This window comes from Chelonia mydas, chromosome 8, assembly GCF_015237465.2.
Source record: "Chelonia mydas isolate rCheMyd1 chromosome 8, rCheMyd1.pri.v2, whole genome shotgun sequence".
NCBI classification, from domain to species: Eukaryota; Metazoa; Chordata; order Testudines; family Cheloniidae; genus Chelonia; species Chelonia mydas.
Genome location: NC_057854.1, coordinates 98,571,465 through 98,587,893, shown reverse-complemented (window position 1 = coordinate 98,587,893; position 16,429 = coordinate 98,571,465). Strand labels below are relative to the sequence as shown.

Genomic DNA, 16,429 nt, shown 5'->3' with positions numbered 1-16,429 from the left:
GAGATTCTTGTGGCACTTGTGCAAGCTCTACACAGGTGTAATGCCATGGGCTTCAATGGAATTAGTCCTGACTTGTACCAATGTGAACAAGATCAGAATCAGCATGGGCTTCCACTGCCGCCCCCCTTTAAACCATCTGAACAGAGGGGAAGCACTTTTTCAAAGCTAATGCTCCCCACGCTGCTGCTTTGTAACATCACTGACTCTTGGGAGTTGGGGCTTGATATTTGGCTCCTCTTATCTGATAAGAGGAGCCAAATATCAGAAGCTAATTCAGAAGCTAAAATGTCACCAGAGAAGTCCTGGCAAACAAATGCTTGCGTCAATTTCTAAAGGCCACAATTAAATGGAATAGAGCGAGAGAGCTCATCAATGGATGTAATTTATGGATTCATAACCTGTAAGAGTGGTAAGCCAAGGTTGTATGGTGGGAGTGGATTGCTTATAAAGTGGAAGATGCAGGTTTTCTTACAGGACGAGACAATCGAGCCCATGGGGATGAAGGACCGCTCTCCAGTTGCGGACCTTTAAACGGGGGAATGTAGCTTTCATGAAGACAGAAGACACCACAGCAAAACCTCGTACCTTTACCCACGTGCTGCAGAACTCAGGTTTTGTATTTTTACATCGTTATTCGATGACAAGTGTCATTTTGTGGGTACGAGTATATCTTCATCTCCAGCATTTCATTTCTTGATGCAACATTGGGCTGCACTGGAACATTTGTACATTTTATATACTCTGCACAAGCAACAATTAAATGAAATCCTCATACAAAAAAAAATCTTATCTTGATTGGCCAGGTTACCATAAATTATTTATAATGCAAGTTACTAGAGTATAATTCAGTGTTTTCTTTCCCCGGCTATTTTATCTCCTGACGAGTTTTACAAAAGAGAAGAATGGAATATAGCTTAGTTGCACTACATCCAAGATGCTGCCTACACAAATGCCAGAGAGAGATGCTAAATGAACCCCAGAACATATGGCGCTCTGCTGACAGAGCTCAGAAACTGGTTCTGCATGAGCAACACGGAACATCTTGAAACGTACGAGACATATGTGTTTTAGGAAGAAGATTGAAGTGTTTCATAATAAAACAGGACAAAGTGAAATACAAGCGCTGTATAAAATTTTAATTAAAACTGGTTTTACCCTTCAACATGTATATACAATATGCTTCACAGATGGATTTCATATTTAAGTATTATCCAAACCAAAAATGTAAATGGGACAAATAAAGCCTTCAAAAATGGCACAGAGGCTAAAATGTATGTAAACACTCCATGATTGTGGTGAAAATAAGGCAGGCAGGGAAAGCAACCTTCTGTCAAGTGTTTATTACTGGAGTGCTGCATGAACCAGTTCACAGAGCTGTCGCCTTTGAAAGAACACATTCAGCTCAAAGTCCAAAAATTCCAATTGGTTTAATGATATAAACATAAGCGTCCAATCTACAGATGTTCGGGGAAGTGGATATTGCCTGTGTTACTTTCAAACGATTTATTTAAATGGCTATTTTATAAACCCTTCATCCGTGGCATCTGGGTGCGTTGATGCATATGGAAAGCAACACATTAAACTGCCCCCAACAGACTGAACAAAGATCTCCTTCTTTTGTGTCACCCCAACCCATCCTAAGAGAAACCTCCCCAGCAATTCCAAGGAGTTAAGTAAAAGCCTGACCAAAGAACAGGACCGCACCCTATGCCCTGAAAGATGGTAAACTCTGAGGAACAAAGAGAGAAGTTCTACAATCAAAGACTCTCCACCAAAACATGTCGGCCTCTAGGCCTAAAAGCTTTCAAAGCCAGGGACCATCAACAAGAGTAGCTCAGCTGATAGCAGCCATCATAATGGAGCATCATGGGGAAAGTGGTCTCAGATGGCTAGGTCCCACGGCTCTGTTAGATCAAAACCAACCACCCTGACTGGATGGGAATCCACAGCAGAAAGCTTGCATGACCTCTGAAGTTGATATGCCAAAGGTAAAGTTTAAATTTCCTACAGGTTTTCATCCAGAAAATTATCCTGGATTTCAGAATAGTTTTCCCTCACAAAGCAACCACATGAAACTACAAGGGTGGTAAGTGATGGGGCGCGGCGAAAGGAAAGGGGAGAGAACAAGGGTTTCCTTGTCTCTTTTTTCAATCAGTGGTGACATGAGTCAACACCTTCATAGCCACAATCTGCCCCCTCTTCTTTTTTAAAAGATTGGGATCAAGATATTTAAATACCACTGGATGTTCTAGTGGTGATCACTGATGATGGTCTATGTGTTTGACCCCACTATATGACAGAAATAGAAATTATTGGAAGACAGTGATCTTTTCCTAGAATACCAATTCGTTTGTTATGGGACACAGGACTTGATCTAAAAAGACTTCCCTCTTTACTGCATCATCTCCATCAATGAGGTAGTTAATTCAAGTCAAAGGCTGGCTTCTAATGGTTTTATTGCTGTAGACTAGCTTGGTTACTGACTTCTAAAGTTTAAGGTTTTTCCTCAAACTTTTTAGAGGAAAAAAAAGCTCCAAAGTCCTTGTCACACTCCACAGCTAATTCCAACTTCTAAATCTTCTCAATAATAATCTCTGATAAATTTTATCATTCTCTTAACTGGGCAAATAAACTCACACTGTCATAATTAAGACAGCTGTTAAACTTCACATGATCCAAAAGACTCTCCATTAAATGATCGTATTTATATACTGAGAGGCCACTGGCAAAATTTTGCTTTGCACAGTTCAAAAATGTTGCTAAAATAACATCAAGTTTAGGATTCAGGAGGATGGAGATTATATAGTGATAGAATGACTCACCACCTTCCACTCTAAGTGCAAGGCACATTTTGATCTTGACTCTGCTAAGATAAATGAACAGCACAGCATAAGTACGCGTACATATATACACACAGAAGATGTATAAGAACCGGTATAGAGTAAAATAGACTCCAGTAGGAACAATGCAGGATTAGACATGCAGGATGAAGACCTAAACCAATGAGGTTGGCTTGGATTTTTATTATAACGATTAGACTCTGAGCCACAAGCTGTCAGAGTTGTATATTCTCTTTCTCAATGGACTCTGTCAGTTTTAACATCAGACTCCCATCTCAACAATAGTGCTTGTTTAATTTAGACCGTTACATGATTAAAAAAGTAAGAAATTGGGAAATCTACAGTAAAGCCCTTTTGATTGAATAGGAGATGGGACTTGGTGAAGTTATTTATTTATTTTGTAATAAATCGCTTCTGTAACAAATTCTGTCTCAGGATCTCAAAGCACTTTTCCCTGTGTTAGAGAGCTAAAGTCTCCCTATTTTATAGCTAGGGTAACAAAGGCACAAAGAGGCAGAGTGATTCACCACAGACTTCCCAAGTCTTCTTGCTCCTAGTTCTGTAACCTAACTACAAGGAGAGGTTACTCACCTTGTACAGTGTCTGGAGTTCTTTGAGATGTGTCCCTGAGGTGCTCCATTTCAGGTCCGCATGCACCCTATGCCTTTATCGGAGAAATGCCCATTCATCCTACGCATGTGTCCTGTGACCGAGGCTATATAGGGCTGAGTGGGAAAACCGCCCTCAGTTCCTTCTGAACTACAAAGTCCCACAAAGGAAACTCTGAAGCAGGAGGGCGGTTAGCGATGCTCCCACAGGGACACACATCTCAAAGAACTCTAGTTACTGCACATGGTGAGCAACTTCTCCTCCTTCATCGAGTAGTGTCTTACGGGTGCTCCACTTCAGGTGACTTCCAAGCCGTAACCCCGTAAGGAAGCAGAAGGTTCGTAAGAGAGTCCAGCACTGAAGAAAGGGCTGTGTTGTCCACTGTAGCGTCTGATCTTGCAGCATGAGCCAAAGCATAATGGTTGGGAAAAGCAAGTACTGAGGTCCACATTGCAGCGCTGCAGATTTCCACACCTGGAATGTCCTCAAGTAGGGCTTCAGTTGCAGACTGTGATTGAGTAGAATGTGCAGTCACTTTTAGGGGAGACTGAAAATCAGCCAAACTGTAACAGGTAATAATACATCCAGAGAGTCGCTGCATGGAGATGGTGGATCCCCCAGGCCTGTCTGCAATAGTAGCAAAAGTCTATGGGACTTCCTGAATGGTTCCTGGTTCAGTTTTGTCCACGTAAAAGGTCAATGCCCTTTTAACATCTGGTGTATGGAAGGTGGCTTTGGATATTGTCTTATGAAGCTTAGGAAAGAAAACCGGAAGGTGAATAGTCTGGTTAATGTGAAACTCAGAAGAAACCTTAGGTAAAAGTTTTGGATGGGTTGTAATGATACCTTCTCCCTGGAGAACACAGTAAATGGAGGGCCTGCCATTAGAGCCCCAATCTCCCCAACCCTTTGAGCAAAAGTGCTGGCCACCAAAAAGGCCATCTTCATAGGCAAGTGTAACAGAGAGCATGTAGTTAGTGGCTCAGATGGCTGTTTCATGAGACAGTTAAGGACAAGACTGATCCCAAAGCAGAACAGATCTCTAAATTACAGAAAAAGTTTCATAAGAGCTTTCAGGAACCTCCTTGCGGTTAGGAGTGTGAAAATTGAGAAACCTTCTACCGGTGAGTGGAAAGTTATTAATTCTAAGCGAACCTTGATGGAACGCTCAGATAGATCTGATCTTCAGTTCCAACAGGTAAATACAAGACTGTGGAAAGAGACGACTGGATAGGGGAGTGATGACAGTGGTTACATCAAAGGTGATCTCTTCTCCATTTCTGGAAGTAAGTATCTCGTAGATTTTTTCCTGCTATTTAACTGTACAGGTTGTACTCCTGATGAACAGGATACCGCTAGTCCCAAGAACCATTGAGGAACCGTGCCTGGCGTTGCAGTACATTCAGATTGGAGTGAAGTGTTTGACCTGCATTCTGAGACAAGAGCTGAGAATTGAGGGCAAGAGGGGAGTTCGATGAGGTAAGGAAGCCAAACCTGCCTTGGCCAAGTTGGTGCAACCAAAATGACCTTGGCTTGGTCCTGCTTGATCTTGTTGAAAGCCTTTAAAAGCAGTGGAATCAGCAGATAAGCATAAATAAGACCCTTTGTTCATGTAATGAGAAAGGTGGCTGCTAGAGACAAAGGCTTGAGTCCTCCGCTGGAGCAGACTTTTTTGCACTCCGTGTTGGCTGCAGTGGTGCAAAAGTCAACCTCTGGAAACCCCCAAGTTACGAATATTTTATAGAGACTCACAAGTCCAACTCCCACTCACAATTTAAGGTAAAATGTCTGCTGAAGTCGTTTGCCACGGTGTTTTATATACCTGGGAAGTAAGAAGCTGAGAAGGTCCTTGAAGGGAGAAGGAAAAGGGGGGTGGAAGGGCAGGATGGAGATAAATTGGATCATATAACCAGAAGTAACAGCCACTGATACCCATTTGTCTGATGCATGGGAGACAGAAACCTGCTGGTATAGCGAGAGACGGTGTCCAAATTAAGGGAAAGGGGTGGAATAGTGTAGCCGCGAAACCCTATCAGGTGGTTCAAACTCCCGACCAAACCCTCAAAAGTGATGTTTGGGAAATGTAGATTGGCTGGGATGAAGTATTCAAGTTAGTCACTGGCTCCATTTTAGAAAATCTTGACCTCTTAGCCGGCAATTCAGATGGTCCACGAAGGGTGGAAAATTAAGCAGAATGGGATCTTTGCTCTAATTGAGACCTGCTGAATTTCTTTTTATTTCCAGGCATGTATATCTCCAGGAACCTAAGCGTAGACCTAGTCATTTAGGGAATGAATTGAGGTGCCTGTGGAGTCCGCACATCACTACTGCAGTGGAAACAGACCTGGCTGCAGTGTAGCCCACATCAAGTAAAGCCTGCAAGGATATCTTTGCCACTAGCTGGCCCTCCTTTATTATGGCACTATACGGATCTCAGTAAATGGTCAATGAATGCATTAAACATCTCTTAATTCAGGTAGTTACATTTCAACATCAGTGCTTGGTAAGTCACAATCTCAAACTGTAATGTTGCCAAAGAGTAGCTTTTATGACCAAAAAACTCCAGCCACTTCTGGTCCTTGTCATACGGGGTAGCTTTAGAAATGACACCCCCTTGCATTCACTGTGTCCACGACTAGAGAATTTGGTGCTGGATGTGAAAACAAAAACTCAAAATCCCTGGCTGGGGACATAGTATTTTTTATGGCCACACTTGCTTGTAGGGGGTGCCACTGCTGGAGTTTTCCAGATGGTCTGGGCTGGCTCAAGGAGAGCATCATTAACTGGCCGTGCCACCTTTGCTGAAGTAGAAGTCTGCAATATGGCCAGGAGCTTGTGAAGGGAAGGTGGGTGAGAAAGAACTGCAGGCGCTGCACCCACACAACTCTATGTAGCCTCAGAATGGGGCATGCAGATGTGCAGGGTGCACGCTACGTTTGAATGGGCACGGCTACCAAAAATCTCCAATCAGAGCCACAGGATGCATGTGCACCTGAGGTGAAGCACCCACAGGGACACAACTCAAAGAAGACTAGCTTCTTGCTTCTTATAAGAGATTTCTTAGTTTTCCGGTGACTCACTGAAAACTTCAGGTGAAGAAATCTTGGAGAGCTAGTGTATAAAAACCCAAAACACACACAGTAGGTAGAACCTGGAGCACTTTCCTCATCAAATGAGTTTAAAGCAGTTCAAAATTTGAGCCTAAAAGTTCTCAGTGTCTTCATTACCCAAAGGATTCCACATCATCTGCTCCATCTGACATTCTCAAGGGACCAAGCCGAGGCTTCTATCCTGCTACCTGGGAAGCTAGATAATGCTGATCCTTAAAGAGCTTGACATTTCCACCCCTTAATCACTACAGGGCAATGCTGAGGGATTTTTAAAGTGACTGCTATTTAGCAAAGAGCCTGACTTACAATTGAGCCCCACTGTTTGTACAGTTTGTGTTTGCACAAACTAAATTTCTGCCCCAGTGGGAGCTGAGACAAAAGTAGCCTCAGTTTGACTCCCAAAAAGTGATTAAAATATTAAGCTGATTACATTTTGTGTCACATACAATACCAAAAAGGCAAATAATGTCTGGTTAGACTACTCATGAGCTATGACAGTCCAGGGGAGGAAAAAAAGAAATAAAAAGACTGATGCAATAAACTAATTCTCTCTTAATCTATCCCATTATTTCTCGATTTGAGTAGGCAGTTTTCCTTTAGGAGGTAAAATGGTGGTGGTGGAATTATGCCATCCTACTGTCACTAACACACCACTTTGTGGATGGCAAAAGATAAGGACTGAGCAAGAAAATGCTATTTAAAGCTCAGCTCAGGAACCTAGAAATTTGCCTTTGATAGAAGGGATTTAAATTGTATTAGAAGGCAAGGTGCACTAAACAATCACAGTTTATTACTCTGTTGGTTCACTGCCTGAGTCTATACTTATCGCACACAGCAGTAGCAGAGGAGAATCAGTCTTCTCTGCACTTGAGCTAGAGGCGTATTAATAGAAGGTTAGCCAAGCACACAAGCAGGAGAGGGGGGCCAAACACTTGTGTTAAAAGCGGCTTGCAGATTTCAAATGGACAGAGCTGTGTACCTTGACTCTTAAGTCCCATTTCATATACAAGTTTCCCCCAACAACAGAAATGGATTCCAAGACAAGGTTTGGAAAAAAACCCTTAGCTATACCCTGCTGTACATATTACAAGCACAATCCTGCCATCAGAGAGGTGGTTAGCTGATACTGATGATACTAGCTGATTCTAAGAGGCAAAACATCTACACACATGATAGGAGCAGGACCAAAGGGTAGCCATTCAATTTATTGCACTAGTTATGTTATATAGAAAAACTTCATAGGGAGAATATTCCTATCCAGCAAAATTCAGATACGAACACTTCTTTTCCTCTCCCATTCTTCCTAAAGGAAGCCCAGACTAAGCCTGTAGGTTCCCCCAAAATTTAAAGAACCAGGATTGCCACCTTTCAATTAGGTTAAAATGGAACTTAAATTACAGCCTCATCTTTCCCACCAAACTCCTGCCGCTTTAGCCCACACTTTCTTTCCATCCTCCAACTCATGGTGAGTCTCTCTCCCCTGTCTTCCCCATGCCTCGATTTTCTGGCTGCGCATGTGGGGCTGGGGTCTCCAGTCTCACATGCAAGGAGATGGTACCTCTGTATGTTCAACACCTCCCACGCATTGAACTAATGGGGCTGAAATTAGTAACTAATTGGCTGAACCATCAGAGATGGGTTGTAGCGAGTAGCACTCCTATACCATGGAGAGAGAATGGGCCAAAGTGCAAAACAAAGAGCAGCAGGTGATATCCATAATATTCTTAGTCCATACACCACAATTACACCTCTCCTGCTGAGACTATGAAGGATGCTTGCGGCTGCTAAAACTTTTTAGACAACCGGAAGCAGTCAAGGTGAGGCACACAGAGTGTGTGCATACACAGTACACACTTCATATCCTGCAGGTCTAGCATGCCTAGGGCATACACCAGCTTTGCTCTGGTGACATGAACAATAGTAATGTGCATGCATGCTTACAGTTTGCACTCAGCTATGACATTGGGGGTCAGGCCAGGAGGGAGTCCTGAACAAAGAGGGGTTGACTGCATGGGCAGGAAGACAGAACTCATGGCTGAGTGCTCATTCACACCCAGGAAATCATTTCAACCTGCACTTGCAATGTAGATGTCGGTTGGGTAACTCTAGGTCACGTGCTGGCAGAGAACAAATCAAATCCTGCCTTGGCTTTTCGTGATGCATAAGTGGTCTTCACAGTTTCTTCCTGCCATCTTTTCATTGGCCAATTTTATCGATTAAGAAACTACTGTAGTACGGACCAATAAGGACTAGAGCCAAAGAAAAGCAGCCCAGTTTAATAGATAAGCACAGGGCTAGGATCCAGAAACTTGCACATTCTAAACCCTGCTGTGCCGGTGAGCCCCTGACTTTGGATAAGTCTGTGCTGTACATTTCCATCTCTAAAAAGAGACTTAATAATGCTTCTCTACATTATAGGAGGCTGTGAGGATTAAATAACTGGTTAATCTTTGTTTTGCAGTTTGAAAAGCTAAAGCACTGCAAGGGCCAAGTATGATCAAGGCCAGGAACATGGAGCTGTTAATCCAGTGACTGGCTTAGCTGTTACTGGGAGCAGAAATGTCTGTATTCAGTACATTTCCTCCAAAAGCCCCCTTTCCTAAAGCTGCAATGCACAGCCTTTCAATGTGCTCTCCACTTGACTTACTCGTTCACTGGCTGCTTCCTTAAATCAATTAGGTTATCTTAGTAAGAAAGCCCGGATAGGAGTAGGCCAACATGTAGTCTATCCCCGTATGTTGGTAGGTTACAGTCCTAGATTTCTGCTATCTGTACAGCTAGTTTTATCCTTTGTCCAAAAGCAAGATATAAGATGGCACTAGTGTAACAATCTGTCCCAGCTACCTGCTTCTGTAGCGAATGTGCCAGGATACATATTTCCTTTTGAAATGGGAGAAACAAGCAGGAGATGGACATGCTTGCCCTTTTAAATCACTCAGATGGGCAGCTTGCCCTGGTCTGTTAATGTGGGAGCTGTTCAACGTGAGGCTGAAAAGGTTCCCTCTCCTGGGAAAGCATCTAACTACTGCCGAACATTTGGTGGCCTTTAATGAAAAGATGCAATTTCTGCCAATACATCCCCAGCAGGATAGTAAGGACAGGCTCCAAATTTGGTGGGATTGTGATGCAGGGACTTCGTAATGCACGCATGGAGCATCTGGCTCCAGCCGACGAGCTCCGAAAGTGATCCTGGAAACTTTTAGACATTGTTACATTTGGATGCATGAAGAAGAGATGTTTTCTTACAATATAGAGAGATAGTTATTTTCAAAAGAGCTTGACGTTAATAGAAAGTTCATGGCTGAAAGTGCTGGGAAATACTTTCAACACAGCTACAGGGTTACTCTCAGAATTTTTCCCTTCTCCATTTCCAGACCTGGAATGAGCAGACATTATTCTTCTAAAAAAAATCCCTCTAAACAGATAGTATTGTACTATGATCATCTCGCTAGCTCTTTAAACACCGGGGCAGGTTTCACTTTCAACCACTTAAATTAAATTGCTAATAACTGAAATAGAGTTGGCTACAATCAAAGCCTGCACTGATGACTGATAGGAACATCCAGCTTACTCAGCACCTGCTTCAGAACTGAAACGGACGACGAGGGGTTGGGTGAAATAGCACCATCCTAGCTTCTTAAGGGAACAATGCGCCTGCTTACCTTCAATTGTTTCGGATTTTCTTTTTATTTTAACATTTTGCTTTTGGGGTCCCAGCCTCAAAGCCCCACTAGCCCATAAGAGTTCGTCCCAGTGAACAGTACATGTTAAAAAATAGAGTACAAATATCTGTTACACAAAAATAATTCTCATTAAAAATAGTAACCTTGTGCACTGTACATTTCTGGTTGTATTGCTATCAGGAGTGTATTTTTCTTTTTGAAATGGTGCCAGAAGCTTTTTTGTACATGTTTCTGTATATTTTCTCCAGGCTGTCTTCAAAGATAGCTCTGTGGGGTTTTCCTTTATACGCAGCTGCACGGTTGGACCAATATTCACCATTATCCAAGTGAACGGTGGTGTTCTGCTGAACTGATGAACTGTTAACATAAGCAAAGCCAAAATGATCAATCTGAGGGGAAGAGGAAACACGAGTCTGCAAATGCAGTGTGAACCCAGATACAGTGCTGAGAAACAGTGACATTTTACAAGTAGAAATATAATTATACCGCAATTATTCTAAGAAACAGAAGCCTATGTTATTGAAATACAGAAGTCTTCATTCATGTAACCAAGTACCCTTTATAAATACCTCCGAAATAGAGGCAGAATTTGTTCTGGAACAGAATGTGGTTGCTTTACTGTATTTTGATTGGCAGTATGACTAGGCATTGAGCCTTATATGCAGCAGCTACATAGGATTTGTGTCCTTTGAAGGTCAAAATGTAACCATGAGCAGCTATTTCAATATGAAGACAATCTACTCAAGGTAAATTAAATGACTGCAGTTGCAGCTATAATGTGTTCTATCCTCACCATCTCAGGTTAAAAATATATTTTACCAAATACATTATGATATAATGGCAATGGAATGTTACTTGTTTCTTCCCATTATTGTCAGTGTTTTAATATTTGTAAGAAAAGATTTTCATATACCAGTAGCTTCCATAATTCATTTTCCTAGAACCATCAAGTAGAATTTATCCTCTGAAAGTCTTCATTACCAAGCACTGACAAATTTTAATGCATTCATATATCTAAGCTCCATGGATTGTTTGCTTTCTGTTAGAACCTTTGAAATAAATGGTTGCATTATAATAAAACCAGCCAGTCAGATTTTATGTTATTATATTTGAAATTAGATCATCAAAAATTAAAAAGGTAAAAATCAGTTCTGGGGTAACGTTTCCAAACACACCTAAATGACTTGGTGTTTTTGAAATTTTTACCCCCTTCTCTAAAGGTTCAGATCACAACCCTACCGTCTACGTGAAGTTTAGTGGTGTCCATTTTTGTCTAGAAAATAGAAGTAAGATTTGATTTTACAGGTAAATTTCAAAATTGTGTTGCTTATGCATATGTTGATCAAGTCAAGTCACACCACTCCAGCAGGGTGACAGAATTTCCAGGTCTTAATATTCTGTCTAGAAGTTAATATGTATTAAACAATGTGATAAATGAGTTAACCAACATATGTGAAATTATTCATGAGTGTATTTTTAGCTAGCTACAGCATCTTGTAATGAGATTTCCACTGAAAGGTGCACTTAAAACAACGGGAATTGGGTGGGGAAGGATGAGAGATTTAGGGCCAGATCTCTAAACCCTGGCCTCCCTTATAGCACATGATAAACAGAAGGTATAATCTTCCACTTACAATTATATGCTGGGGCACAAACAATGTAATTTGGAAGCCAGCCTACATGCTATATAAACGGGGAGTTGGGTGAAAATGGCATCACCTGTGCCCACAACTGTGGACAAAAGGCTGAAAATGCCTAAAGGCCATCTTGACATTTAACCCCCTCGCCAAAAACAGGCCCTGGTATTTTAAATCAATTGACTATTTGCAGTAAATTAAACAGATTTCCTTACCAGCCAGGTAGAACTGCACTTTACAACTTTGACACATAAGAAACCAACACACAGGGAATGTCAAATCAGCAAGAGACCCTCATAGTCCCACACTGAATTTGGGCAGTTCTGTAGAATTGGAGGCCCCCAGGAATTGGGGCTAGGTCAAGATACCAGATTAGTATTTTCTTTTGCACAGCCCATACTACTACCTGTCCTCCAGAAGAGAAGCCACAGACCACAGACCAGCAAATAAATATCCTACTAGGACAATGCATCCTCCTTCGTATATACAACTCAACGAACAGTTCTACTTTCTTATTTAGATAGAGTGCTTCCTAGAGTTTGTATTTTCACTTTCTTCTACTAAAATGTAATTTGGGCCAGAAAAACTAAAGTTCCTCATGTGCTTCCAATCAAAAACCATCACAGGGGCAAACATGGCTGACTCGTCAAGAATGAGAGTAAAGTCAGCAAATACCATATCAAGGTCATGACAAAGCCTTAAAGCTTAAGGGCTGTCTATTTTTGGTGTATTTCCATTAGTCACTGCTTGCTCATGAGATATGCAGCATTGGTATGGACCAAGACAGCCATGTTCCAGAAAAGCCAGTCTCTTGTCTTAACTGGAAACCATCCTGACAATCTGAGCGAAGTGATCTGGGAATTACACACACAATCATTAAGAGCAGGATTTCTGCACACAACTCCCCACTCTGAAATACCTGTCATGTGCTTTTATTCCCTCATACATCTCCTTTAGGAGTCCCAGAAGTTCTTTTCAGAGTGAGTCATACACTAAATATTTCACACAAGATGGACCTTTTCCATACTCCCAGTGGTTTTCAATCATCTACTTTACTGCAAACATTTGGTCGGCAGTACCATGTCCTCCTCTGAACTTTGTCTCTGTCCTTGTATCCTGTTGACAAAAACTGTGCAAACCCTGAGCTGCCAGATTATCCTTGAGTTCTTATGTCTCTTTGCCTTCTGTGGAGTGGAATTAGTGTTGCCAGTGTCTAACTCCAAGATGCAGTACTTTCCCAACTTGAGTGCCCCATTTCATATCCCGTCATTTCTTAATACTGTAGTACTGGGATTTGTTGTTTTTTTTTTTCCCCCAAGGCTTGACGTTTCAACATCAAAGTCCCAAAGCTGTCTCAATATAGAGATGCATGTACATAGACATACAGATACTTTGTTTGCTTCAACTGGCAGGGTAAGGGAACATAAGGGATACACTTATGATAAAGCGGTGGCAGCAAGTATAGAAGTGTTACCAACAACTTACTTTTCTCTTTATCAAGTTTTAGAGCAATTCCTAGGTAAGTGCTCTTTGACAGAAGAGAGAATGATTGTTATCGTAACCCTTAGTTACGCCCTAACTGCAGAAATTAAAATGTAGGGTTTTTTAAACGATGCTAATAGCAAACCACTAAAAGTTACAAGTTCACTACACTGCACAGTATGAATGTTCTTCCTGTCTGCATATACAATGATGACTTGGCAATCATTGTGAAAGTTTGCATCACATTTAAGTGTCAAAATATAGCTATTTTAGGTCAAATCCACCTAGATTTAGCACTGCAATTCTGGAGGGCTTTTTTAATACAAAAAGCAAAGGTACATAGACCTAATAATGTTTTAGATGTATATAGTGTCTTTCATCTTCAGAAATCCCAAAGTGTTTCACTACCACCAATGGAACTTTTCTCAAGCCCCCCTCCCACCCCCACCCCTAGTCGCAAGAATCTCTAGGGTACAGGATGGCACTGAACCAATGCACTATGATTAAGAACACTGGAGCAAGTACCTCTTCAGATGAAGAGTGCCCAAAGATACTAGGCCTATATAAATCAGATAGGACTTCAGTTTTTGAAGTCTCATCTGAAATACATACACTAAACTGTCTAGTACTGTGTTTAATCCACCCTATCACAGACGAAGCATAGAGTACAACACTTGATCTTAAATTTAAAAAAAAAAATCTTCTCTCAGTTACATGCCTGGGAAAAGCTGTTTAGCTACTAAGCATCAATTTTCACATTTCTGTAATTTAAAAGATAATGAAATACTTTTTAAAAAATAGAAAATTTGCTCTCTGGCTGAGATGATAAAATCCAAATTACTGCCCAACGATCATTTTTATGACCACATACATCCTGAAAATAGAAAAGGAGTACTTGTGGCACCTTAGAGACTAACCAATTTATTTGAGCATAAGCTTTCGTGATCTACAGCTCACTTCATCGGATGCATCCGATGAAGTGAGCTGTAGCTCACGAAAGCTTATGCTCAAATAAATTGATTAGTCTCTAAGGTGCCACAAGTACTCCTTTTCTTTTTGCGAATACAGACTAACAAGGCTGCTACTCTGAATCCTGAAAATAGGGATTAATGAAGGTTACACTGACACAGTGTCAGTCAGAGCAGCATGGAAGACACAATGATAATTAAAAAGAAAAGGAGTACTTGTGGCACCTTAGAGACTAACCAGTTTATTTGAGCATGAGCTTTCGTGAGCTACAGCTCACTTCATCGGATGCATAGCATATCGTGGAAACTGCAGAAGGTCTTCTGCAGTTTCCACGATATGCTATGCATCCGATGAAGTGAGCTGTAGCTCACGAAAGCTCATGCTCAAATAAACTGGTTAGTCTCTAAGGTGCCACAAGTACTCCTTTTCTTTTTACGAATACAGACTAACACGGCTGTTACTCTGAAACCAATGATAATTAAGTGTATTTTTGCTTTTAGGTAAAAAAATCTTAGTAAGCCTAACTCAGAGAACCATCTGGCCATTTTACAGCATAATTTAAAATAGAAAATGAATTCTTTAAGTACCCATTTTGCAGCTAGATGTTAGCCATGTGGTGTACATGTTGTTTCTATACCAATTACCAAATAGGACCACATAACCAAACTTCATACCTGCTCTGTAGTTCACTGCCACATAATGAGTCTTTACATGAAACTTCTCTGGTCTTACTTGAGTCTCCTTTCGATGAGTTACTCTCATCCTAAAAAACAGAAATCAAATTCTCATTAGCCCGGGTTCTGATTACAATAGTTTCATTTAAAAATAGTTTCCTTCCATTTAGTAAATGACTATTAAACTGCTTACATTTCTTGAGGGAGAGAAAGGAAAAGGTGTAATGAACCAAATCCTACTTATGATCAGTTTTAATTAAAATCACTGGAACTCAGCTAATAATTTTCAGGTAATAAAGTGGAAAGAATTTCTGGGATCTGTCCATCCAAGGGCCTGTGCAGACGATGGCAGTCACTCATGCCTACTATACACACACAGGGTTGAGTGCTAGGACGCATGCTGCTGGCAGCACTGCATTTGTATCTTGCATAAGGGGAAAATGGAATCATAAAGATTCATTAGCTCATTATCATATGTCATTGTCAGACAGGTAATGCATTTTAACCAGTTAGTGGCATTCTAGAGGACAAAAAATGTTCATTCCAGGGAGAATCATAGAATATCAGGGTTGGAAAGGACCTCAGGAGGTCATCTAGTCCAACCCCCTGCTCAAAGCAGGACCTAATCCCCAACTAAATCAGGTATGTGGGGCTGAGAAGGGTATGCACTTAGTTTACCAGATTTTAAGGTAACTATGATATATTTACTGACTCTGCAGAGATAGTCTTAAAAAGTAACTACTTAGGATTCTTCATCTTCTGAGCGCTTAACAGACATTAAAGAATTGGTCCCCTGTGCGAAAGGTAAGTAGCATATTACCCACTGAAAGTCAGTAGAACAACCAAGACTAGAAGGTAGGAATCCCTCTGTGATGGGTTCCCCCCCAGCCAGGGTGCCACTTGGAACTGGGGTACCACTGGCCCGCCTGACCCACCAGCCTGGGTCTCCTCTCCGCTGTATTGTTGTGCAGCCTGCCAAGCCCTTCCTCACGCGTCAGACTCAACTTTACCAGCACACATACAGGTAGGGACACACACAGCTGCAGCTTCACAGAGATGCTGAGATCAGCTCTGCATGGGAAGGCTCAGCTAAGGAATTGACCAGTACTCATGTGCACACCCCCCTCCAGCAGGTAAACCCAAAATTATACCGTCTTGCACTGCACAGAGATTTGTACAGCATAAGCTCACGAAATTCACCCCCTTCCTCAATGTGGAGAGGAATATACACAGCTTTCTGCCCCACAGTTATGTTTTCCACACACTGGTCTTAGACAAAACAAAACAAGTTTATTAACTACAAAAGATAGATTGTAAGTGATTATAAGGGAAAGCAAACAGATCAAAGCAGATTACCTAGTAAACAAAACAAACACACAATCTAAGTTTAATTTATTAAAGAAATTGGAGATGTGTAGCAAATTC

At 41.4% G+C, this 16,429-nt stretch overlaps 1 protein-coding gene across 5 annotated transcripts in view; it reads right to left on the bottom strand.

Annotated features, from left to right (window-relative positions):
* Nucleotides 1-1,115: 1,115 nt before the first annotated feature.
* SPATA6 (spermatogenesis associated 6) overlaps nt 1,116-16,429 on the bottom strand; it is a 63,350-nt gene continuing 48,036 nt past the window's right edge. For all 5 annotated transcript variants that reach the window (XM_043520792.1, XM_043520788.1, XM_043520790.1 and 2 more), the window contains 2 exons: nt 15,005-15,093; nt 1,116-10,599 (listed from right to left, as the gene is read on the bottom strand). In XM_043520792.1, the coding sequence (XP_043376727.1) occupies nt 10,419-10,599; nt 15,005-15,093 (270 nt within the window). In that variant the 3' untranslated portion in view covers nt 1,116-10,418. The remainder of the gene's footprint in view (nt 10,600-15,004; nt 15,094-16,429) is intronic.